The sequence below is a fragment of the Perna viridis genome, chromosome 2 (genome assembly GCF_037379345.1).
Source record: "Perna viridis isolate PV_CMFRI_1.1 ecotype Kerala chromosome 2, ASM3737934v1, whole genome shotgun sequence".
Taxonomy (NCBI): domain Eukaryota; kingdom Metazoa; phylum Mollusca; class Bivalvia; order Mytilida; family Mytilidae; genus Perna; species Perna viridis.
Window position 1 is genome coordinate 54,583,870 of NC_142446.1, and position 27,789 is coordinate 54,611,658.

At 32.8% G+C, this 27,789-nt stretch overlaps 1 protein-coding gene and 1 long non-coding RNA gene across 2 annotated transcripts; both read right to left on the reverse strand.

The window, feature by feature from the left end:
* Positions 1-740: 740 nt before the first annotated feature.
* LOC148626074 (ADP-ribosyl cyclase/cyclic ADP-ribose hydrolase-like) lies at positions 741-10,637 on the reverse strand. Its single transcript, XM_088569697.1, has 8 exons — positions 10,271-10,637; positions 7,205-7,334; positions 6,062-6,149; positions 5,606-5,748; positions 4,745-4,818; positions 3,590-3,682; positions 2,828-2,914; positions 741-1,910 (listed from the first exon to the last, which is right to left on the reverse strand). Exons 1-8 carry the CDS (start codon positions 10,462-10,464, stop codon positions 1,751-1,753), a joined length of 969 nt encoding a protein of 322 aa, XP_088425823.1. The 5' UTR covers positions 10,465-10,637; the 3' UTR covers positions 741-1,750.
* A 7,777-nt stretch (positions 10,638-18,414) lies between these two features.
* Positions 18,415-25,707, reverse strand: LOC148626075 (uncharacterized). Its single transcript, XR_015919984.1, has 4 exons — positions 25,242-25,707; positions 24,591-24,740; positions 23,340-23,435; positions 18,415-18,619 (listed from the first exon to the last, which is right to left on the reverse strand). It is a non-coding gene; the product is annotated as an uncharacterized LOC148626075 (long non-coding RNA).
* Positions 25,708-27,789: the final 2,082 nt, after the last annotated feature.

Here is a 27,789-nt window from a genome sequence, read left to right on the forward strand (position 1 = left end):
CATGCGTTCTTTTTACCGTTACAAATTCAGTGATGCGTGAAATTTATAGTCCATGTTATATTTATATTACGATTTATTCAAATAGACTTTGAGCCCGCTGAGCAAGAATTCTATCCGGATAACAACAATTTGTGACATGAATTGACCACACCCATTTATTGATAATTCAGTTACCGGAAGACAATAAACATACATATATTGGTAAGAAGGGTGATAATTACTTAAAGGAGATATTTCGGTTGAAAAGTTCCATGTTCCTTTTCTATTTCGTCTATCCCCTCCATGACATTTTATTGGCTACTCAGCTGTTGTTCCTAGAAAAGCAGAGGACATTTACCCTACCAGTGCACCTGGTCCTAGTTGATAGTGCTGTCGAAGTTGCTCATTTACAATTGTTTCTTTGTACATGTTATTTTGGTTATTTCATGTTCACTGTTGTCTGTCTTTTTTCCCTGTCTAGTCGTCATCCTTGGAATATATAATTTTTTTTATCATTATTGCTCAAATCTTGGTTTCCTTGATTACCCTTTCTTTTTACAATAATATAACAATGACATATACTCGACTGCGACGCAGATCCATATATTTTATATGTCTTGCTCACTTCGAAAATTTGAAATGTTGTGGTATTTGTGATCACAATACAAATCAATCAATTCTTTTTCTATTGATGTACAGATTGAATTGTTCGTCAGAATTGACATTTTTGATATTCAAATATTGAAATTATATAAAAAGTATTGCTGTTTTATATTTTTATTTTTAAAAGAAACTGGAGGTTTTGAAAAAAAATCTCAATTTTTAAGTAGCACTCCACATAAGAATCATGCAAAATGTGATTCATGGTTGGAGAGCCTACATATTTTTATTTTTTTTACTTTGCTTAAATTGTCATAGTAAACAGAAAGTAACATGTGGTAGTTCATATAACCTTTGTTCATAGGAGAAAAAAATAAACAGAATGTAATGAAGACTTCAATATAAAGGGAGATAACTCTGTAAATGGCACTAAAATACAGTAGAAACCATTGGACTTTCAATTATTTCCTAAGAGCAGACAGATATTGGAATGAATAATTATACATTTCATCATATACATGTAGATCTATAATGCAACTTAATTACAAAATAAAAAAAATGTGTAGCTTTTTTGGATGTGTATCAAGTATTACATAATTTGCATGCAACAATGGTAAATGTTATTGGTGATCGAACTAGGCCATATGACTTAAAGCAGTCACCAAATTACATTTTCACAAACATGCTGTATGATCATTACATTTTAGTTATTTAAGGAATGACTGTCATATTTTTTCGGTCTATGAAGAAATAACCTCAATCACGTGGTGTAAGCCGGATATGCTGGTTATTTTCAAGTGTGCACCACTGGTATTGAGGTTATTTATGACTAAAAGATGTAACTGTCATTTCTTATAATTAAATTTAATTATCGAAACATCAACGAGTAAATCATTAAAATAGGACGATGGCGTCATAGTCACTTAACTTTGATCTATGAGATGATGGACACATTTTTTGTCCAATCAGAAAGCATGTTACCTCTGAAATTAAATTATCATATTCATGTTCGGAAAGCAATGTATTGAATGTATATTGAAGACATTTTTAATGAAAAACACAAAGAATGATTTACTATATTTCTATAAAAAAAGGAGAAAGAAATGAAACACACAAAATAAAAACACTAATGGAGCAAAATTGGTTTGCAATGATTTACAAATTCAAACATTCAAACGAGTAAAAAAGATTTAGTATACAAGTATAAAACCATTGCAATTTGAGTAAGAAGTACAACAGATTTCGTTGTCTCCAAAGAATTGGATGATGACACTAACGATTTACAGTTGTCGTTGTCTGGCTGTTCAGAACACATCAGGTACTGTACATCTCTTCAAATAAGAAAACAAAAATACACGGTCACGAAGGTACTTCACCCAAAAACATTATTATAATAAATTGAGCATACATAATTTTATTCCTACGAGAAGTATTTTTTCTGCAGTCCGTCAATTTCCATAATAACATGCCAATGACTGTCCGTTTGCAATAAGTACTTTTTTGGTTATTTTATGATAAGTTTTACAAGTTTATTTTACGACAGATTTTGCAACCAGAATATGTTTGTACCTTTAAACAGGACAGGATATACAGGGAAGATAACGCAAGCATAATTATGAGGATCTGAAAACTGCCCAACGATGTTAGAACTATTAAATTTGCAAAGTAAATTTTAGGTTGTTCCCATGCATGGCACGACTCGAACTCGTACTCGTGACATCTATGGCAGCATCACCTGCACTCAGCGCCTTACACCACTCGGCCAGATAAAAATATAGCTTTTGCGTCAGAAGCTTTGCAAGATTTGAGTCCTGTATCAGCTTAGATTATCGTCCCTGTATTTAACATGATCCGATGGATGAAATTGGTTTATAAAGAAGATTTACAAATTCAAACGATTGTTGACATACTAGTATTCAAATCATTGTCTCGTGAATAGCATCAGTATGGTTCTTAGATTCTAATACATGTATGACTTATGGTGTGCTTCAAAACTCTTTAGACCACAACCATAGCAAAAGAAGTGATGAACATATGACCAACATTTCGTGCAACTCATAGGCTGCGTCTATTCAACAATATGAAGAAACTAGTCATATTAGAATCGAAATAAATCACGGAAACTCCATTTTACTTATCACGGACTGACCGTTCATGTCGTTATTTAACTCCTCGCTATTTGACATAAATGGCCAGCCCGTGGTAAAACAATGATAAAATGGATTTATTTCTTAATTAATCAACCTACCTAGGATTATCAATGCAGTCAACTTGTATTCCTTTCTGTTCAAATCTCGAGTGTAAAGTTTTGATCGAGGGACTGTCACATTTCTCTCTATCAAAATATAACTTTTAGAATAACGTGTTCTTATGGATTTTTTGTTGTTTATTGTAAGCCGTGGTGGAATTTATTCCCTATTTTCTGATATCAGTAACGCATTCATTGAGATAAGGAAATGAATAATTGTTGTCAAATATGTATTATTGATATCAGTAAATGTGATTATTTGATTGGTTGACCAATTAAAATTCTGCTTCCATATTTGGTCATGACTGTATAGACATATTCTGAGGACAATAGTTTGCATGTACTTTCAAGCTTGAAATGAAAATCATGAAATATTAATTTGTTTTACAACATAAATTCTGTTATGTCCGAAGAAATATATACACGTAACTAATAATCAGAAATACAAAATGCAAACAAAATTTAGGGCTATAAAAATGGAATTACAATTTCCGTCCGACCATGAAAGCCCATTCCTACTATACTGTTCCATTCATTGCGATTGAACTTTCTATGTATGTTTTTTTTAATTATTGTGTCATTGTAAGGTTTATACAAGCATCTATCAATCAGTAACATTATCTATAGTTCGAATTCTATTGTGTTATTATCTATTCACTTATTCATTATCACACTTATCAATTATAACATTTATTTTGTCATTTAGTGATTTATTTTAAAAATATGATTTTTGATCTTAGTTATTATTTATATAGTACTTACAAGACTTGGTCTGATGGATAATGTACCATTAAAATAGTCGCTTTGCTCACTTTAGTTGCGTTCAAATTTGGAAGTTCATACTCTGTAAAGTATCTGAAATGCATCTATATTCATCTATTACAGTATTACTATAGGATTCTATCAAAATAGAGCACATATACTTGCGATTAGTTATGGAGCAAAATCGGCGAAGATTAAGTTTTGTTTATTGTATACTGAGATCTGGACAATTAAAAATCCTAGATAATAAACATGTTGAATACAAATCTTTAAAATGTTTCCAGTCGACATTACTCAATACTACCATCAATGTCAGTGGATAACTTTAGTGTTAAAGAGGAATTTTCCAGTAATTAGAGTATTTTTTTTTAAATTGTTACGGCTGAATGTGAAAAATAAGCAAAGTAGAATCTCCCCGTATTTCAACCACTTAAATTGATAATTGAGAACCAATGACGTATAACACGAGGTACAGTTTGTACTGTACGAAGAGAAATATGTCGTTATGGGGTAATTGAAATGCATCAAAATTAAAAAACACGACATGATCTTGAACATAGGAAACAAAAACCATCCTATAGATATCTCTGTTTGTTAGCTGGGGAAATGTCCATTACCGATACATTGAATAAATGTCATAAAAAGGAGTGCGATCCACAGCTGACGTTTAAAGTTAAAATGAATGCAAACTTGAAAGAAAATAGAACAATTTTAGTGAAAAAAAAATGACAAAAACAAACATACAAAACTCATTGCTTACTTTTGAAAGAACGACAATGAAACATTTAGTATAATAAAATAAATAACATATATCTAAGAGGGTGATAGAGAGGTTACCATCCTTTGAAAATACATTGTCACCCTCGGCTACGCCTCGGGGTTATATCGATTTTTTTTGGGTATCAAACTGCTCTATCACCCTCTTAGCTATATGTTATTTATATAGTATCATATTTAAATTGAATAAAAAGTTTCTGGTTTAGACATGTTTTTGTATTTTCAGTTTTCGGTTACGACATGCTTCACTGTAAGTATGTAATGACAGAAACTACAGCTGAAAATTAATAAAAAGAGATTTTTTTCAGATTTTTTAAACATCGACTTTGTATTTTTATAAGTTAAAATATAAAAGTTCATGCCACACGTATTACTCACGAAGATGAAACAAATGCAGGTGACCTGCTCGCATTCATCATCACGTGGATTTCCCCATTGGCCTCACGCGCAAACTATAATACAAGTGACAATAATCATAGTATTAGGTACCAGCGTATAAAATGCAGAGACTTCCTTTAGAAGAGATGATTCATGGTATAAAAACCCAAAAGAACAAGCGATATCTTCTTGGTCTGCATATGATAAATCCCTTTATGCAACAATAGTCATTCATGTGTACAGAAAACCCTACATTCATCCCCAACTAAAATCAACCAAGCCAAACCAAATCAAGTACAATAGCCCTTGCGAAGTGTCAACTTTATACACAATTTATATATTTTTATCTTGAAAGTTTGGTGGTCTTTAAATGTTTTTGGTCTAAATCAAAAGAAAATTAGGTGGTTTTGCAGGCAGCTGTGGTGCAATTTAGTAGCTTACTGGTTGGTTAGAACAAATATTCATGTACAAGAAGTGGAAGGAATGCAAGATTACAATAAGAGTCCCCAACGTTTATTATATAAGCTAATACGATGTAACAATGTCTTTAGCTTTGTTTTATAAGTATAATACTACGAATGCAAATATTTTCATCAATGGCGGCTGAATTGTTTGTGTATAGTCATCATTTTCATATTGCTGTTTCGGTTATTTGAAAGAACGGTTTTCTCAATCACGAGTGACCAACACAACCCAAAATTGTTCAGAAATATATATACACATACTAGTCACTAAGAAATTCCATACTCGCATATATGCTTAATCCAATCGTGTAATAAAAACAAAATGGCAAAAACCCACCATCCAACCAACCAACCAAAATAAATTATATCAGTTCTTTATTTTATAAGTAAAACTTACTTGTGTTGAGGCCGTTGCCCAGAATGTTGATTGCGCTGATTGTTGGCATCCTCGATTGAAACCCGGACAAGATTTAGGATATTTCTCTATTCCGTCTGGTTCTGTTGAGTTTCCACACCATTCCATGTTATCAAATATATATCCTAATAACACATTTTACTTTAATCAAACCATTCACACACTCAATGATTGTATTGTTTGTTTTTAATTTAAAGGCACAAAGATTTTCGCGAAAACCAAAAGAATGTACTTCAGGGACAAAAACATAAATCACGTGACATAAATGTACTTGGTGCATAATTGCATTATCTTGTTCGAGTCAATTGTGTTTTGTTTTCAGCATTTCATTTTTATGAAATGTACACCATTGTAATTTAAATGCAATATTTTTAGGAACAACAGCGTCAAGATATTTAGTAAAGAGGTAATTCATTAAATAAAGGCGAGCATATTTACCTGTCAGTGTGTCTGATATCGTGTACAATTTTCTTCCTTTGTTGCTGTATCTCATAACAAATGGATAAACTTTTGACCAAAATAAATGCTAAAAATACACACCGGATCTATTCGTATTATATACCATATATGAATATGAACATGGCTTTCAGAACATTTTTTTAAAATTAGATACACCTTGGTTAAGGTGCATAACTCTTACTGATCATTGGTTCGTATGTATTATTTATCGTACTTAAATCTCATGTAAGCATTTAGTCAACTAATATTTCTGTTTCAAATGAATGATTGACGGGCAGGCGAAACTGAATATAGTACCAATAAATCATTTATTATAATAGTTACGTCCCTGAGCCCAGGTCTACCTCCCTAACTGATTTTTAATCTTTTCATTTAGTTCTGTTATGATTTTGGTCTTGGGTTATGCGACCTCAGAGTTAATCTCATCTCTTCATATCGCTTTTCTACGACTACAAGGACGAATTTAATTGATGGCCGGTATGATGTATCTATTTGCATCCTGAAGACCAATGTATTACATTTGCCTATTTTCTCTTTCCTGTTATGATATTGGCATGTGTAATTTGAAAAAATGAATCACGCTTACCCGATAGTTGCAACATGTGTATGTTTCAATTTTTGTTGGTGAGTCGTAGTAGATATTTTTTAAAAATATTTTATGAATGTTGTTTATTGTTTTAAAATGTTTTTGTTCACAAAAAATATACATATCCATTCGTATTTTGATAACAACTGAACAATGCCAAGGATGATGATATCTATTAAGTATGCAATATGATAAATGTTGATCACAGAGTTCGATGAAGCAAGTTCATCACTGTCGTACGTTTTTGCTTGTCAATAGTCAGCAAAATCTATTCATTTTAAGTTTTTTATGTAATTTTAAATTTTGAATTTTTTTTTTCTAACGATAAGAATATAGTATGTAATATGTAAGATGCCAAGTATGATGAACTGTTTCAGGGCCAGTTGAAGGAGGTTCATAATATGGGAAATTTCTCACAGTTCATTAAAGGCCCATAGCATGCACTTGGATGTCTTGTTAAAGGATCGTCGTTTCTTCGATTATTCATGTTTCACCTTTCAACTTTATTCCAAACTACCATTTATATTGATATTTACCTTGTTGGTCGGTACAAAATGTTGACTTGACATAACAAATTCCTCATAGTTGTTGGTTGGAAAACTACATTTTGGTTGATTTTCAACTGCTGTCTTTATTTGCAACCATAATTCAGTGCAATTAATTTGGCTAAAATACATTGATTTAGAATATTTCTTTAAAACAACTGTTTAAAGTATTATGAGAGTAAAATAATACATTGAAACTCAGATCAAGATTTTCTTCATATATTTAAAAAAAAAATAGCTGGGCAGTCAAAGTATCCCTTTGAATATTTTAGTTAATAATAAACTCGACCCGTTTCACGCTAAATTTGTAAGCAATTCAAAAAAAATATTTTTTTTAATACTTATTTCAACTTTTTCACTTTAATAAAATTTGCATATGGTCTCAAAATCCGGTGACAATTTTCAGGAACCTGTAAATCAGCAAGTGTTTATGGTACTAAGGTTTACTTTCGTTATAAGTGATTTTACAAATGCATCGATACTACTAACAAAAACAAAAACAAAATCCACTTTGCACGCTGTTGTTATATGTTACAATAAGATACTATTGGTTTGTTTTTAATTTTACGATGAATTTCCGATTAAAGAGTCCCATTGGGCATTTAACAAGGGACAACGCAAACCTATTGAACCAGAGTTACAACGTTAATCAGATAGTACATAATGCAAGAAGAACGACAACATAAAGAAGTATACACGCACAAAAAATAACATGAAATAATTCGCACATAAGATCAAAAGTAAATAAGCAACCCAGAGAACACTTAAACTAGGAGCGGGCATGAACCAGAAGCAAGTCATCACTTGAAAAATGCTGCAGTGGACATGATGGAATCTTTTCTTTATCTAAACCACCATTGTTCTTAATGTTTCTCTCTAGCATTTAAACTATGCTTTGACATTTTATGAACAAATCGGTAGATGCATATAGAAATGCAGAGGAAGCTTACTATATCGGTGCTCTTGGTGCTTACACCTAGTTTCAAATGAGTTCCTGTTTGCTAATTTTTTCTTTAGTTTCTGTGTTTTTTATTTGTATAACTATACATTTAATTTTATTTTCTTGGTATAGTCTTTGTTGCTATATGGTAGTCACATTGCTTTTACCAACGTAAGCCTTCGCCAGTATTTGCAAAATGACTATTTTTCTATGATAAATGATTTAACTCTCTTAATGTCACCTTTCCCATTAAATGACGCTATAAGTACTTTCAGAATTAGTAGTTGCATATAATAATAATATCAGTAAGAACCGGTAATAATAGTTAGGTTTCATAGACTTGCGCATTTAAGTAGCAGTCTTTCTAAAGATAATAAAATAGACACAAGGTGATTCAAGCATGGCAAAAACACAACAAGTTCAGATAGATTTCTTGTTCAGAAACATTTACTGATCACATAACCAGCATTAGTTGTTGCACTTTTGGGATAATGATTAATTAGACATGAAATTAGCACTTCGCAAGAGTTATCGTTCTTGATTTGCATTCATTTTGTTGTTTCTATGGGAGATGACTGCATGATTTTCTTAAAAGGTAGAGATCCTATTGCAGAAATGATTATCATAATGTGAAAATATAGCACATATAGACTGAAAAAAGCATCGTTTGTTGGGCAGGTTTTCTACACCATGAATCACTTTACCATTGACAGTTTGAATTTTATGTGGACTGGTATTTAAAACCACATAGAGGCAGATAAACTACGCTTTCTCTGAAAGAAGAGACAAGTGTACTTTGTGTGCCTGTATTAGATTTTATGTGTTGTTTTTATTAAATTTGATTTAATGAATATTTATTTGCATTTCAAATGTACAATTCCATTTCAGATTATTAACTAAACTTTGAATTTGCAGCCTCTATATGTACATACATGTACATGTATATTATCATACATATATGTTCTTTTCTTGACATTAATTGTTTTATCATATTTCAGAATGATTATGATTATTTTATATGATTTGTATATTAATCATTCTTATCTTTATTTCAGCAATCAACATTTTGAGTAGTCTTATGTTAAATATCTAGTTCTATCTGGTTTTTGTATTTGCTTTATAAACTGTACATTTTTTAAGAGTAATCAAGGGAACCAAGGTTATAGCGTAAATCAAAAGAATGTAATCCAGGGACAAAGACCAGACATGGAAAACAGACATACACAACAAAGAACACAAAGTAACTAAAGTCATACGTACAAAGTAACAAAAGTAAATGGGCAACTCGGACTCCACTAAAAACTGGGAGCATGAACCAGGTGCACCGGTAGGGTAAGCATCCACGAGTTCATGATGACGACCATAAAACTTCTGTATCAGTGCCTTTTTCTGTTTGATAAATTACTATTTTCTGGAATATACTGTTACTGTGATTGTAAGTACTTATTTTGAACTTTTGTAACTTTTGTAACTTTATTGTAAAGTAATTTCTAGATTTTAATTTAGCAAGATAAATGCTTTATGTATTTCAATAGTAATAGCTAAAGTTCTTATATAGTACTTTGTATAAATATTGCTATTGAATATAATGTGTTAATGTTTATTTAGTCTGAATTGTTTATTCTGTAAATGCTTGTTTTGTTTAACAGTAAGATTTCTTTTATATAGGATTATATTGGATCTGTGTATTTAGAGATGATGTAAATCCATGACGCATATATTACGCTAATTCACTTCATCACACTGTTGGTACGATATGTTTTATATTATTCCTGATCTTATTGTTTTAAATGAATTTCGTATAACATGTATAATTGTAATATCAGAAGCTCTGTAAATTTCCATTAGAATTTACAAGTATATGTTGTAACTAAAATGATTTCATATTTCATTTTCAAAGTTATTAATTTGATATAATTTATACCTAATGTCTATGTATTGTGCCAATATATGAATACATGCTTATATTTATATATATTTTTGTTTCTTTATAGTTGGTGTTTAAATTTAGCATTCAATAAATAATTAAAGAATCGTAGAAAGGACTTCCGTATTAGTGTCTTACGAAAGCCTGTTATTTGACACCAAGTTAAACTGTGTTACAAGTTAAATCTTACCTGTTACAAAGTAGTTGTGGATCAAAATTATTTTTGTAATTTAGACATCTGCCGACTACCAAATCTTTCCATTGTTCGGCGGTCCTAAAATTATTTTCACCAGCACATTCACTAAGAACAACATCACCGCGGAGAAACAATGCATTTAGAAGAGATATGAAAGTAAAACCCTGCATGTGTTCGAAGATATGCATTGTTTAGTATACCTGTTGATCGAGGGAAAATATACAGATGGTTATCGTAAACACATGTCTATTACATGAAAATCCTGGTTGGTTAATTTGGGTCACAAGTTTATATGATTAGTTCCACTTCCGTTTGGTAATAATACCCATAATATGGTATTTGAAGTAATTACCGGTTGTTAAATCAAGAAAAAGAAAATGTATCCTCTTTCACGGTTATTGAAATTTTAATATATAAAATATTTATTTAAAAGTCACAAATTTTCACCTTTAGTGTAAAATCCGCGAACGTGTATCATTTCTCAAATGAGTAACATCAATAAGTAACACCAGATTTATTTGACAAATAAAGAAAGATTAATGCAAATTGATATCTTTAATGAATAAATATATAAAATGATGCTTACAATATAAAATGGAAAAGATCGAATAATTAAATTATTCAATCAACAGAAAATGCTTGATCAAGAAAAATCGGCATGTGAGTATAGGATGCTTACCCTACCGGTGCACCTGGTTCATGCTCCCAGTTTTTCGTGGAGTCCGAGTTGCTCATTTGCTTTTGTTACTTTGTATGTATGATTTTAGTTACTATATGTTCTTTGTTGTGTATGTCTGTTTTCCATGTCTGGTCTTTGTCTCTGGATTACATTCTTTTGATTACCGCTATAACCTTGGTTCCCTTGATTACTCTTTTATTTAAGAAAATTTATACGACCTTAAAATAAAACAAAATGCGGTCGTATTATGTTATGATGTTGTCTCCGTTTTTGTTTTTGTTTCCGTGCGAAAACTAGTTGTAGGGAACCAAATGTCATGCATTTCTAAACATTGTTACTTGCTGCTACACGAAGGTTGCCATTTAAAATGGAGTCTCTGACCCTTACTTTTCTACAAAAGGGGTCAAAAAGAGTTAACTAGATTTTTATTTCAAATTGATGTGGATAGTTAATTTTATTTTATTACATTTGACTATTTGTTTTTTTTTTTAAATTGTTTCTTATTAAGTAGCAGTCCGCCTAAGAATCATGCAATTTTCACTGAAAGTGATTTATTGATGTCAGATATGTTACCCAAATTGACTTTAAATCAGATGGATATACAAGAAAAAAATGAATAAAACGAAAAATGAAAAATGTTTTCACCGTTACGATAGCAACAACCACTCCTTAGCAACCACCAACTTAGGGCTTTATAATCACAAAAATGTCACAATTTGAATGTATTTTTGTATTTTTTTGTAGATATGTATATCTAATGGTGAAAATTGACATTATATCCCATTTCAATTTTTAATTCCTGTTTTACTGAAATGCACATCTTCATATCAAAAACGTCCCAGGATTACATTCTTTTGATTTCCGCTAGAATCTTGGTTCCCATGATTACTCGTGTAGGTTCTTGTTTACAGGATATTTCAAAATGTTTTATAATGTTGTTGTTTAAACATAATGTCACAATACTGTGACTTACTAAACATGGAATTTTGTGCCAGAAATATAGATAAGAACAATCGAAAAATCAACATTTGTAATATATTATAGAAATATTATAAATGGATAAATAGAGGCTTAAGAGAGCCTGAATCGTTCACCTGGTTTACCATTTGCTTATTAGAAAAAAATGGTAATGAGACAGGCTAAGTTAAAATTAACTGAATAGTCAAATGCAGGAAATTTTTTTAATAGCATTTTATGACCTGAACCAGAATTTTGCTGAAGGCAACAGTTTTTGAATTATTAAAAAAAAACTCTTCTGTTCCCTATGTTCCATTTTTAGTATAGGCAGCCATATACATTTTTAATGGATTAAAAACATTTCAGTCATTTCGAGCACAATACACTAAAGAATTAATATGCTTTATTTCCATTAACTGATCTTAAATGGTTTTACAGAAGATTTTCAAAATTGCACATGTACATGTGGAAAAATTAAGAATTGTTTCAGGAGCCATAACTTCTACATTAGTAGATGAATCGTTTCGAAAACTTATAATGCTGAACTATATAACCCTCCAAAAAATGGCATCAACCTTTGAGTGGTTCGCAAAAAATTGCCTTCTGACACCTATGTTCTGTTTTAATAACAGGGGTTATGTTTTTGTAAAGGGTCAAGAATCCCAACATTTATTTTGTGTGGAATACCATACAGAAAGAGTAATCAAGGGAACCAATGTTATAGCGGTAATGAAAAGAATGTAATCCAGGGACAAAGACCAGACATGGAAAACAGATATACACAACAAAGAACATAAAGTAACTAAAATCATACATACAAAGTAACAAAAGTAAATGAGCAACTCGGACTCCACTAAAAACTGGGAGCATGGACCAGGTGCACCGGTAGGGTAAGCGTCCTCTGCTTTTCTAGAAACACCCGCCGAGTTGTTCATAAAAAGTCAAGTCCGGGGGAGACAAACGAGGGAAGGAAAACTATGACCCGTTGAATAAACCAGTTTTCATGGTGCTGATGGATACACCATAACGATCCACGAGTTTATGATAACGACCATAAACTTCTGTAGTGATGACTTCAATCTTGTAGCAACATGACCCTGTTCCAGAAGCCTATCTATTTGCGTAGAACAATTGTTTTTTTAGGTGAGTATTTTCAAAGTTGTACGTAGGAATGCCAAAAAAAAAAACTTTTATAGGTGTCATAACTCCTACATCAGTTGTAAAAATCGTTTGCAGAATTTCGGCGTAGGTTTTCTCTTAATCCTGGACAACATTATCCCCTGCCAGAATTTCGCTAAAGGCAACGGTATTTTTGAGTTATTTAAATAAATGCCTTTAGACACTTATGTTCTATTTCTAGTAACGGCGGGTATGTTTTTTTTCACGGATCATAAATCCAAACGGTCATTTTGTGCACAAGTATCTAGAGGAGGAGAATTTCGAAAATGTTTCGATGACGAGGGACGCCAAGTGATGGCATAAACTTACTTGGCCTTTGACCAGGTGAGCTAAAAACAACAAATGTTTGTTTACTGGCCTGTTACCCTGCATCTATTACTTGTAGTTGTGTAGAAACTATGTGAGAACCAAACATAGATAACCTAAAATTATACATTTCATCTTGTCGTGGCATTTAAGAATAAATTGCATAATTCTAAAATGCGAACTACTTTTATATTAATTTAAAGTCAACAAGTTTACATGATCTTTCTACTTATTACTGCCCATAGATGAGATCAGAAGTAAACTTTAATACAGTCAATGAAATGTAAAATAAAGTTTGCAGACTTCGTATGGATGCTGATTCAATATCCTTGATGCATCCGTATATGACTTCAGTTATATAATCCTGCCTTTTATATTTAATGAGATATGAAACCAAAAGTACTAAATCGTGATGTTTTTACAACAAAATACGTTTTTGTCTTCTTTGGCATATTCCTTTATATATTTTCCCTATATTCAACTATATTGGAACACAGACATAAACATGTAGGTAGATTTATATGAGAAATACATTTAGAAGGACCTAGATAAAAAAGGAATTAGAGTGTTAAAACAGGTATAGAAAAGATTGCAAGAAAAATGAAATTTAAAAACGATTTTTGAAAATAAAGTTTATAGGCATTAGAAAAGATTGCAACAAAATAAAATTTAAAAAAAGATTTTTGAAAAAGTCAACAATGGCAGCAGACAACTACAACGAACACAAAGTGATAGCAATAGCTCACACTGACCTTCGTCCAAGATGATCTTAAATATACGATGAGAAAACCAACCTCTTCTTACTAAATTCTGTTACTCAGAATTTTAGTTTAAAACGCCAGACTTTGATTAATTTAAGTTTGAATTAATCTAAATTAAATATCATCGTATTGGAACAAAATGTAAACTTGACCTGTAACTTATCATTGTGAACTTATCATGTCATTATCTGCAAGCGAAAAAAGTCCTTTAACGATTATTTCTGTAAAGTTTGCTAAGTTCAAGGCCCGTAATTTCGGTAAAATCATCGAAGCGAAACCAAACACAAACTTGTATTGTAAATTATCACGGTTAATTTATAATACAAATCATGTCAATATCTGCAAATGTTCAGAAAAAAAATGTCATGAAAACGGTCATTTCTGTGAATTTTGATAAATACAAAGCCCGTGATTTCGGTAAAAATTATCGAATAGTAAACGTGACTTTTAACTTATCATGGTATACTTATTAACCAAAAACATATTTCAATATCTGCAAGTGTTTAAAAAAAACCCGGAAAACTTAAGATGGACTGATGGACTGATGGTCAGACGGACGGGTCCAACACATTATACCCTGCACAACTGCATTGCGTGGGGTATAATTATTTAAACTCACTGGAGTTACGCACAATCAGGTGATAAAGGGCAAGTGATTCTTTACATTTACGACATACTGTGAGGTGAAATATTGCATGAAATCAGTCATTACCTTAAGCCAAAATCGTGTATGTCGTTTGAGCATAAGGTCAAAGGTCATGTTAAAAAATCTCACACCTTCGTACATGACACTCAACCTTGGCGTGAAATACCCAAATACGAAATGTCTAATATCATAGTAAAAAGGCAAAAAAGTTATGGCTCAGGCAAAAATTTGGGTGGTATTTTGCCAAAATGTGTATCTTATTTGACCATGAGGTTGACAGGGAAGGGTAAAATTTCATCTATTCTGGTACGCAACATTCCACATTGAAAGGATATACCAACATACTAAATATTAGAAGTCTAGGTCAAAAGACAAAAAGCGTTATGGTATGGACAAATTTTTTATGAATGGCGTCAAAATTTGGTTTGTTATTTGAACATGAGGTCAAAAGTCAAGTCAAAACCATTTTAGTATGTGATGCCTGGCCTTCTGGTTTTATAATCCCATACCAGTGAAAATACAAAACAATTTTAGCCCAGACAAAATTTTGTATGGTATTTGGCCAAAGGTCATGGTCAAAAGTTACCGTATATTGAACATTACACTCTATCTTAATGTGATTTACTTACATACCAAAAATCAGATATCTTGGTAAAAAGACAAAAAAAAAAAAAAAACAATATGGCCAAGACAAAGTTTTTATGGTATTTTGCCAAAACTTTTGTTATTTGTCCTCAGGGCCAAAGGTCAAGGTCAAAGGTCACCTACCTATAACATAACTCCTGCCTTGGTGTGATATACTTAAATGCCAAAGATCAGATATTTAAGTAAAAAGACCAAAAAATAATAATACAGAAAAAATTATGTATCGTGTTTTGCCAAAATTTGTATGTTATTTGACCATGAGGTTAAAGGTCAAGGTCAAAAGTCTCCCACCCTGGTATGCGACAGTCTACCATGAGAGGATATACCAACTTACCAAATATTAGAAGTCTAGGTCAAAAGACAAAAAAATATGGTCTGGACAAAGTTTGTATGAAAAACGTTAAGAAGAAAAGTCCTTATGGGGATTATTTTTGGGTCCAGATGAGCAAAAAACAAAGATATGCTACATATTTTTATTTTTGATATGTCTCAGTGGAGAGAACCTACCACACATCCATGCATATATTCAATTGATATCCTCTTGCTCCTGTTAGCAGAACGGGTCTGAACATATTTTCGTACATTTCAAATTGTCAAAAATTAGGAATTTTGGTTACTGTGGTAACCAGATCTAATCCAATCAGATTGCTTTGTACTTTATTGTAAATTGTTTTTCCTAAGACATACTTCATTATATAATTATGTAGTTTGACAAATTTCCACAATTAGATATAAAAAATACATTCAAATTGTGATTTGTTGTGTTTTTAGGCCCAAAATTGGTGGTTGCTAAGGAATGGTCGTTGATGGTTACGGTGAAAACATTTTTCATTTTTTTATATTAATTCTTGTTTTTCCATTAAATCCTATATATTGCAAGTCAATTTGGTTCAATTGTCTGACATCGATTATTAGGTGGACAGTTACTTAAATTCTGTTTTAAGAACATTGAACAGGTTTTTGAAATAGCATTTAGCATTTTCAGACTGAAGGGGGCAAAGTGGGGACACATCCAATAGGCCACACAATGGAAATTAAATTTTCTTTTAAATTTCTGGTCCGATTTTGAAATTTTGTTTTCATTAAGTTCCTTTTGGATGTGTAAACACGTGGATTTAAGCATGAACAGTTTTCGAGCATTATAACTATATATATTTATATCGTAATACACAAATGTGTATAATTCGATTGTATTTAGATTGGATTAAATATATGTGTAACCTCATTAATTATCCCTGTGAATGAGTATTGTCAATTTTACAGGGAACACTTCATAGTTTTTTGGAATATTTTGAAGAAACTTCCCAAATATCATCTTTATACCGAATTTTTTATAACTCGTGTCGATTATGAGGGCCGATTAAGAAATATTGTTATTATATAGATAGCAGTGTTTTATCGTATGTTCCCAGTGAAATAAATGTCGATAATTCACACTGTGAAATAAATTCGGTAATTTCACTCTCGGACTTTCTCCCGCCAAAACATCACAACATATATATTAATCCTCCAATCACAGAATTTAAAATTCATGTTGAAAATATCGATAAATTATGAAGAAAATTATATAAAAGTAGGATAATCAATTGGTTATCGTGAATAACCAAAATATGATCACTCGTGCCAAAACGCTTGAGGATTTAACTCGTACGCGGAACAAGTTCAATCTTTCCAATCGTGATAATAATTTGGTTAGTCACTCTTTCCAATTAACTATCCTATCATTTTTTATAACACGTGTCGATTATGAGAGGATTTTTACATATAAAGGGTCAATTAATCCTCATTTAATCTCTATACAAAGGATGATCATTCATCAATGGATTGGATACATATACAACCCAAGAATCCGTATAAACAACACCTATACCTGTATCTAGGCTAAACACCACTAATTCCACTTTCCATAGGCTTCTATGCTAATTTCACAATATTCAATGGCTTCTCTGGACTTTACGTTAACTTTAACCTGCAGAGGACTAATATCAGCATGATTCTACATATGTCAGCTCACAATCCTCAGAATATCATGTGGGGTTAGCAGACTTGCAGTGCAGTACTGGTCACCGGAAGTGAAGGGTCTATAAATAGCATGGGAAATCCCAGTGTCTTCACAAGATAGGGGTATATTTAAAAATCATTATGGAGATTAGGCTTCACATCACAAGAAGCAAAATGCACCTATAAAATGTACAGAAATATTTTTCCTTTCAGAAACTGTTTAAATGTTTTAAATAAGATGAGAACTTTTTTCACGGCACTATGAGGAACAGGGGTAATTTCTGCGTAGGACTATTTTTGCGTACGTTCCAAATGCTCATTGGCTGAATTGGTGGTCTGTAACCTAAATCTAGAAAATGTTGATATGGAAATGCTGTTCGACGTTTTCAACTAGTGTATTATACTGGCTGTAGACCTCGGTGTCCGAATGTTTTAGGTTTGTTGATTGTGATGTCGGTCTTGTTAGCGTTTAAACATTCTTTATTAAAATGTCTATCTAATTCGTCCTCTATATTTTCTCGTACATATTCAAGTAATGGTGCTGCTAGCTTAAGAACTTCTGCATTGAATATATCAGATTGAACGCCTTTATATGACAATGGTCTCATATATTTAAGTAGATATGAGGAACAACTGCAAATACTGATATCTCTAAATTACGTTTACGTCATGTTGTAACCTTATTATCAACGGTTTGGTTTTGAATTTCATTCAGTATGTCAAGCATTCTGTCAAGTGAATATAGATGTGGCATTCTTTTGTCGAAAATCTTTGGAAATGTGTATTATATGAACAAATGTACAGTACCGTACCGGTATTTCGGGAATCAACAAGTTCTTTTTTATTGTTCTGAACCGGTATTTCTGTTATCAAAAATACTTTACTTGTTTTTTATTGATGGAATATAGAAGACATGCTCTATAAACACAACAAAGAATTAAATGTCATCGTTAAAAACCCAACACAAAAATTATTAAGTGACATGAAGTTACAAAATAGATTTACAAATTCAAACCGGTGTAAAAATCTAAAAAATCATGTATAAAGCCACTAACATTTGTGTTAGAAGTAGAACTGTTTTAGTTGTTCCCTAAGTCCTTGCTGATGACACTAACGTTTTACAGGTCTCGTTGCCTGGCTGTTCTGAACACATCAGCAACTGCACATTCCTTAAAATTAGAAATATCATCAGTCGCAATGGTATTCCCCAAAATTATAATAATAAAACTTTACATAAAAAACGTATATACTTTCATTCATATGAGTTTGGTTTTCTGTAATTTGTCTATTTTCATCTCATTCAATGCCTTAATGAGACATTATTCAATACTTTGAAAGTTCGTGGGAACAAATTTTCGTTGTTTTTGTGAGTGAGCCAGACCACGAAAATTAGTTTCCAACGATAAGGAGATTCCCATTGATGCGTATACTGAAAACCTCAAAACAACGAATTCTAGAATCCACAAACTTGTGTATCTTCATTTAACATAAAATTGTTATCCACGAATTAATATACTTTCACAGTAAGTATTTTTTTCGTCATTTATATAAGCTTCTACAATTTAAATTTAAATTGAAGGTGCTATAACCGAATAAATGCAAAAGATTAATAATTGTAACTGTAACTGGATTAGAAATAAAAATAGATTTCTGTATAATATTTGTAAATACTACTTCTTAATTAGCATATCATTATCTCGCGATAATTATTAAGACTGAAATACTGGCGCAGTTAACACAGGCCCTTCCATAACCATCAATATGTTTCTCAGAATAAAAGAAAACTACCTTGGATTATCAATGCAGTCAACTTGAATTCCTTTCTGTACAAATTTCGACAGTAAAGTTTTGATTGAAAGACTGTCACAGTTTTCCGTACAATTATACAACTTACACAGTCAAGCATGTACATGGATTCTTCATTGTTAATTGTGTCATACATAAATTATTGTTGTCGATGTTAAGGGGTACTAGTGCATATGATTCACCATTTAGATGCAAGTCAACTCCTCATTAGCCATTCAATAAATTTCATGAAACTTTTATATACGTTGAACAATCATATGTTAGAGTTAATCAAGATAAATAGCTGTTATCGGCACCGTGCAGGTCTGGGTGTCAAAAGAATAGGCCTGCAGCAGCGCTAAGCTTGTCGTAAAAGGCGACTAAATAGTGCTTAGAACCCTAGCCGGGAGCTAGGGCGTTCTGCCCACAGAGCAACTGGGTTGTGTGCCCCAGGTGGTGGAATGAGGTATCCATGGGGTGTTACATGCTGGGGTTGTCAGGCTATAATACGGAAACCTGACCGCAAACCATAGTGGTGCACCGTGTTGGGAAAGATGCCATGTTTCGCGCACGTTAAAAACCCTACTGTGGTATTCTCCCGGAGTAAGAACTATAGGGCTCCGCCACAGGAAGCTAAATTGCCCGACCCTACCCACCTCTCCCTATTTCCACTGGCCTGAATATAGCTGAAATATTGCTGCTCGGGCGTTAAACCCCAACAGACAAACAAACAAAAAGCTGTTTTCGAGTTGTTTTAAAGTAGGTTATCAACGTTATGTGTGTAAAATGGCCGGGGATTATTTTTTTTCGAAAAGTGTTAAGGCCTCCTTTAACTGCATTCTGAGCGTATTATATGTATATGCGCACTAGATGCGGTAAAAATCTACATAAGTACCACCGAACACTTTTAAATAGAATTTTCAGCGAAGTATTTCACATCTTTAATTTGTCAGATATTCCAATTCCTCTGCCCTTTCCTATTTCATAATATTATGTACATTTAGTCATATTTATGTGACCAATATTTCTAACGTGCCACACGAAGTGATTTCGTGATGGCCCCAATAAAAGTTTAGTTGAGTGTTCATCCATCTGTCGCCTAGTGCATTTTGTAATGGTAACACAAAAATAATAATTTTGCAATTTCATTATACAAAGTATAAAAGCAACACAAAAAAATAATATCTTACAAACACACCATAATATTGACAATATCGAACAAGCAAGACTCATCTAGGGGATAACAGTTTATTTACGGAATGTAAGCCATTTTAGTTTTTAAAGTGACTTAACCCACCAGCACTCGAAAACCTGGTTTGCGGTGTCATTAGGAAAAGGGAGAACAACAAACATTTTACTTTGAAAATCAAAGATTAATCAAGGGAACTAAGGTTATAGCGGTAATTAAAAGAATGTAAATCAGGGACAAAGACCAGACATGGAAAACAGACATACACAACAAAGAACATAACGTAACTAAAATCATACATACAAAGTAACAAAAGCAAATGAGCAACTCGTCCTCTGCTTTTCTCGAAACACCCGCTCATAAAAAGTCAAGTGTCCGGGGTAGACAAACGAGGAAAGAAAAACTATGACACGTTGAATAAATTTTTTTTCATGGTGTAGATGGATACACCATAACGTTCCACTTCAAGACTTCAATCTTGTAGCAACATAACCCTATTCCAAAAGCCTATGTGTCAGAGTTCTAGCGCGATATAAAAAGTCTGCGTAGTTTCGGCAAGCTCTGGCATAACGTATGAGTTGTGATATGAACACTCCATACGCAGGTGCTGAAGGGATGTTGCCACAGATGAAAGGAAATTTGGCAATTCTGAATGAAAAGTCATCACGTTTGTCGTAAAGTTTGGTCAAACGTTTTCCTTTACTATCAAGTTCTAAGTGTAGGTCAAGATATCAGGCTGACTTCACAGTGTCTGTTGTATCCTTTAAATCAAGTTCTTTGGGATAGATGCGATGTATCAAATCCCCAAAATTAGGATTGTTCAAAGATAATACGTCATCTATACAGTGGAAACTGAGATTAAAGGATCTAGTCATACGATATTCTTTCTTTCTGATCAGATCAGCTATAAAGTCAGCCTCATAAGAATGAAGAAATAGGTTAGAAGTAAAAGAGCACAATTTCTTCCCATTGGAATGCCGACCGTTTGCTAAAAAACACGATTACCACACTGGATAAATGTGTTGTCGATTAAAATTTCTAGCAATTTGTAATCATCTTTTTCTGCAAATTTAGAAGATGATATGGAATTATTTCTAGTAAGTATGAGGAATCTCTACCAAGAACTTTATATTTGTATCTAGGTGTACCATCTTTTAAAAAAAGAACAACGATGTATAATGATTTTAAGTGGGGATTTTAACTGAGTATGGAGAATAAAAGTTTAGTGTTGACAAATCATAGGTTTTAATGCCATTATATTCAGATAATAGTCTTGAATTGATTGCCCCCCCAGAAGATCTTCAGGATCCACATTGAATTAATACCACTACGGGAGTAACAAGTGTTGTGGTAGGACTGCAGACCCTCTTTGACAGTTGTGAGTATAGAAGTTAAAAGTTTTGGAAGAGATTTGGTGGTATATTTTGCTGATCAAGCTATGAAACATTGTTTGTATGGATTCTTGTGGAGTTTAGGAATCCAGTACATAGACGGTAAATAAAAAAAATCAAAAGAGGATAGCACAGATTTATGGTTTTCCACAATCTCTTCTTTGGAGAGTGTGGTAGCAGTATAGGTGTTATCATTGCTATTATTTTCTACATCTGCCTCTGATAATAGACATTGGATGTAAAACGTTTTGCAGACAAAAACAATATTGTTGGTACGACTACATATTTGTCATGTATAATAGTCAATGTTTTTGCTATTTCGGGGGCTATGAAAGCTGATGTAATCTTGATACTCATTGACTACTTAAAACTTTCATTCGTTACAAAATTAAAGACCTCACGGCCTTTAACCACTCTGACAGAGAATCAATGTCTTCTTGTTCTCGTTTTATTCATTTTCTTGCATAGTCCTCCACGGCAACCATAGGAACTTAAAAGTTATAATTCCAATTTCTGGAGCGTGGTTCACGGTACTTGGGACCTTTAGAAAGGATATTGCGAAGAGATTCGCGTTCGATAATGATTAAATCTCCCGAAACGACGTGACCAAAAGGACCTTCTTTGAATGGAGAGTTTTTACAAGAACAGTCAGATGGTTTAGCCTTGAAGTCCTCAATCTGGAGGTTCTGCAATAGCCTTTAATAACTGAAAATTTTGGATGCAATGGGTGAAGTATAAAAATATGAAATAATTGGTATGGATTTGTCTTTGAAATATTGGGGAATTTTATTGGTAACGTTTTTGTGATGGAGGACGTTAGCCAAATAAATTGCATCTATACCTTTGTTGACGCACGATAGTGGAAGAAATGATCGTTTTTCTTCATTTTGACTTTTCACACAAACTGGTTTAAAGAGTCTGTGGAGACCAATATCCAAAATGGTGTCAAGAAGCCTGTATAATGATGAGGTCGGGTCAGAAACAGGAGTGTCAAGACTTGTTTTATAAAGGGAGTGTAGGAGAGGGAGAGGTACAGAATAAAGTCTGGTTCTAATGTGATGGAGTCTAAAAGGGTTTTGTACGAAAGAAAGAACACCATCCATGGAGACATCATGTAATTTAGGTGACGTATAGTGGCGATGGCCATGACTCCTTTCCCGTCTTGGATTTTTGTCAAATAAATTCATCACATTTATGCTATTGTTATATTGGCTTGAAAGGTTTCCTATACTTTTGATGTTGTCATTGCATCCGTAAGGTATTGCAGTACCTAGTCTGCGTATCAAGTACTCCTCTCTTTCCCTTCGATAGTTTTTACTTAGAAAGGGACTTTTCGAAGGATGCTATTTTATTCTAAAATACGAACTTCCATAGAAAGGATTGAATGATCTTGTTGATTAAAATATTGATAAACTGTCGGGAATTTAATTAGCGAACGATGACCGCTCATTCTTAAACAATTTACACTTCGGTTAGTAGCTAAATGGTCAGAAATTAATTATTCAAAAATAACCAAGTACTTACCGCAGCTACAATAAGTCAAACAGTTGAATTTGAAGACTACTGTTTGTTTCATGACACTACAAATTAATCACCAATCTGCTGGCCCAAATGGAGAACCTATACAGGAGCCGTAAAAGATACTCAAACATCTAAAGTAAGGTACTAAATATTATAGCATTTCATAAACCAACCCATTTTACTGTTTAATACCAGTAGAAACTTAAACATGCCAAAAATATAATGTTTATAAAATAAAATAAAATTTCTTAATTGAAATTCAAAAAAAATTTCTAATAAATTCTAATAAATTAATTTTAAAACATATTTCTATCTATAAACATGAGAAAAGTAGCTCTGAATTTAACCGAATAGGGGCGTGTCAATATTTTTTTATCCATTGAGATATAACAAAATTATTTTAACCAATCAGATTACAGTATTTATCTCAAATTAATTTCTATTAACTTATAACATTAAAAACAAGCACGCGATCTTGTATACATGAAGTGTTTGTGTATGTAGATAAGCATCATATGGCATTTAACGATAATTCAAGGAATACAGTGACCGATAATTTCATTAATAGTACACTAATCACGAGTCCGGAGAGCTCTTTGATAACATGCAAGTTAGCATGATGTAGGATGTTAATCAAACTCATCACGCATAAGTGACTAATCTCTCGCGGAATGTCTATATGATAATTTAAAATTTACTTTTTTTTATTAAGAAATATGAATATTTAACTATATGTGGTGGCTACACTACGACTCATTCGCCTACAAATTTTCGTTAATTATGTTGAACGTGTAAATATATTTATACAGCAAAAAATTACTCAATTACTTAGGGTCATCAAAATACATTGACAGTATATTTACTGATAAAAAGGGCATTGACTATGTATCAACCAATTATATTTTTAACAGAATCAATCGCATTATAAAAGAGTGTTTTGAAAAAAAAATTAAAAAAAACAAAAACAAAAATAAAAACAAAAACAAAAACAAACAACCTCTGCAAAATCCTGTGTTTTAGAAAGAACATCGTTAATCTAGACCTCTTAATCTCTGTTTCCGCTATATAGAAGACGTATCACCGTTAAACAATCATAGTTTCGGGGATTTGATATATCGCATCTACCCCCAAAGAATTTGAGATAAAGGATACTACAGGCACTGTGAAGTCAGTCTCATATCTTGATCTACACTTGAGATCGATGGTAAAGTATTTACTAAATCAGTTATTATTTTGTATCAAAGTAGGACCTACATATGGTGATGCCGTGGCCCATAATGTTGCCTGTGCTGTTCGTTGACATCCTGGTCCCAGATAATGTCTCGTACATAATTTCGGATATTTTTTCTATTCTGTCAGGTTCTGTTGTGTTTCCACACCATTCCATATTATTAAACATATATCCTATCAACACAAAGATTCACACATCAAATTGATTTCTTTGCATATATACTTTGACTACAGAGTTTGTAGGTCTCGTTTTAGTTTCATTTTCCTTTTCAGAATTCCAGGTGTAGAACGTATTGAAATCCGAAGACCGTTTTGCAATAGTTTACTTCAGGGAACTCAAAACGCTACATTACAATACATAATCTTCTATTTTCTGATTTTCATATTTTTTTATCATGTAGAATAAGATATTTGTCATTTTTATCGGAATTTTTACTATAACCTTGGTTCACTTAATTGCTCTTTTACACGAAAAGATGTTTATGTTTTGTTTTTAATACTGAACTAGAATATATTGCATAGAGCATATAACGTAGAATTTGGTCCATACTCTCATTCAACAGTATTTATAATCTTTGACATGTGTATCATATTTACAATATGCATATTATTTCTTGAAAAATGTCACATTTATTGATAAATGAATATTCTATTAAGAGAGTCAAACATATTTACCTGTCATTGTATCAGAAAGAGTGTAGAATATTCTTCCCTTGTTGCTGTACCTCATAACAAATGGATAGACTTTTAACCAAAACAAGAACTACGAAAATCAGACAGGATGTACTTATCGAACGAAACATAAGGTAGTAGATCTAGGATAAGGGACATTACCTTACAAATCATTGGAACGTTTGTATTCAGCATTTTACAACAATATGATGTAACATCATGTAAGTGACTTATTTATTTGATTCTGTTTCAAATGAAAGCTTGAAAGGCTGTAGTGAAATTGAATATGATACAAACATATCACTAATTTCAAGAGGTGTGTCTCTTACTGTTTATCTACCTTATTGAGAGATTGTCTTTATAGAAATCAGACAGGTCATATGATATTTGCGACCCAAAAAATAGTTTTACAGGGCCTAATTTTGTTTGTTTGTTTGTTTGTTTGTTCGTTTTTTTTTTTTTTTTTTTTTTTTTTGGGGGGGGGGGGTTAACTAGTCCTTTAAGAATCGAAATAAATCAGTTTGTTTGTTTGTTTGTTTGTTTGTTGGGGTTTAACGTCCGGGCAGCAACATTTCAGCTATATTCAGACGATGAACATGAAGTGGATGATAAAATGAACATGAAATTATGATGAAATGAAAAATGGGATGGGACACGAGGATAATGGGGTCGAGAAATTTTGATTGCCACTGGAAATAGGGAGAGGTGGGTAGGGTCGGGCAATTTAGCCTCCTGTGGCTATGGTTCCTACTCCGACAGAATACTACTGTAGGGGTTTTTAGGAATGTGGCATCTTTTCCAACACTGCACTACTTTGGTTTTCGGTCAGGTTTTCGGTATTAAAGCCTGACAACCCCAGGATGTAACACCCTAGGGGTACCCCTTTCCACCACCTGGGGCACACAACCGAGTTGATCTGTGAGCAGAGCGCCCAAGCCCCTGACTAGGGTTCTGAGCTCTATTTACTCGCCTTTTACGACAAGCTTAGCGCTGCTGCAGGCCTATTCTTTTGACACCCGGACCTGCACGGGTCTAATCTAGATGGGGAAAAAGGCAAAAATTACTCCCTGTTTGTGCTCACCTCTCCCATTTGTCTTTTAGAAGGAGAAGTGTTTGAAGTAGATCACATAGTCAAAACATTCAATACTCAATACTCGATATCTAGAGAAGACCCTGGTTTGAAGAGAGAACATAATTTTGTTCTCCATCAAAAGTTGATGACTCAAAAACATTATCTTAAATTTAGTTAAAATTGCACTGGATGAGTTGCAAAAAGGGCACGGTTTGACCAAAGAATGATTTATGATCAAATCGGGAGATGTTTCTGGAAAAGCCCAGGACGCCCTGATACATACAGGTAGCAAGTTTTCAATTAAAAGATATATTGATATATTGCGATTTTCGTATTTTTAATCAAATATTACTTTTTTGATCCGAGAGAAAGATCTTTTAATCTCTGTTTCCGCGTTATAAATGACGTATTACCGTTAAACAATCATAGTTTCGGGGGTTTGATATATCGCATCTACCCCTAAAGAACTTGAGGTGAAGGATACTACTGACACTGTGAAGTCAGCCTCATATCTTGACCTACACTTAGAGATCGATGGTAAAGGAAAGCCATCGACCAAACTTTAGAACAAACGTGATGACTTTTCATTCAGAATTTTAAATTTTCCTTTCTTCTGTGGCAACATCCCTTCAGCACCTAGGTATGGAGTTTTCATATCTCAACTCATACGTTATGCCAAAGCTTGCCATAACTACGCAGACTTTTTGTATCGCGCTAGACTTCTTACAATTAAGCTTCGGGAACAGGGTTATGTTGCTACAAGATTGAAGTCATCACTACAGAAGTTTTATGGTCGTCATCATGAACTCATGGATCGTTACGGTTCATCCACCTGCCCCGCGAAAACTTATTTGTTCAACGTGTCATAGTTTTCCTTTTCTCGTTTATCTATTTCGGACTCTTGACTTTTTATGAACACCTCGGCGGGTGTTTCTAGAAAAGCAGAGGACGCTTACACTACCGGTGCACCTGATCCATGCTCCCAGTTTTTAGTGGAGTCCGAGTTGCTCATTTGCTTTTGCTACTTTGTATGCATGATTTTAATTACTTCATGTTCTTTGTTGTGTATGTCAGCCTCATGTCTGGTCTTTGTCCCTGGATTACATTCTTTTGATTACCGCTATAACCTCGGTTCCCTGATTATTCTTCAAAACATGGAAAACGGATACCTAACCGATTTCAATATGTTTTCAACTTTGTGTACGAGTCCCGGTTCCTATTTAGAACTTTTGTTTGTTTAAATATTTCTATTTTTTTTCGTTTTTTTTTAAATTTTGTTTCGGTTTTTGTACCTTTGTTGCTCTTGGCTATGTACCAAATACATGTTATTTCTAAGAATGTAATTCACAACTTCAAGTGACAATTCTTAAATTGCAATGGTTGTATGCACGGTTGGTTTTAAATCTTCATAAAACACTAGACCCCTGTTAGGGTTTATTTTACTTAAACAATAATATATACATTTATATTTTGAACAAA

Excerpts from the sequence above, each read along its gene's own strand:
- LOC148626074 (XM_088569697.1), bottom strand. The coding sequence starts at position 10,464 with ATGCATATCTTCGAACACATGCAGGGTTTTACTTTCATATCTCTTCTA. Across the intron at positions 7,335-10,270 it reads CCACAACTACTTTGTAACAG|CCAAATTAATTGCACTGAAT; the intron begins GTAAGATTTAAC and ends AATGTATTTTAG. Across the intron at positions 5,749-6,061 it reads GATATCAGACACACTGACAG|GATATATATTTGATAACATG; the intron begins GTAAATATGCTC and ends ATGTGTTATTAG.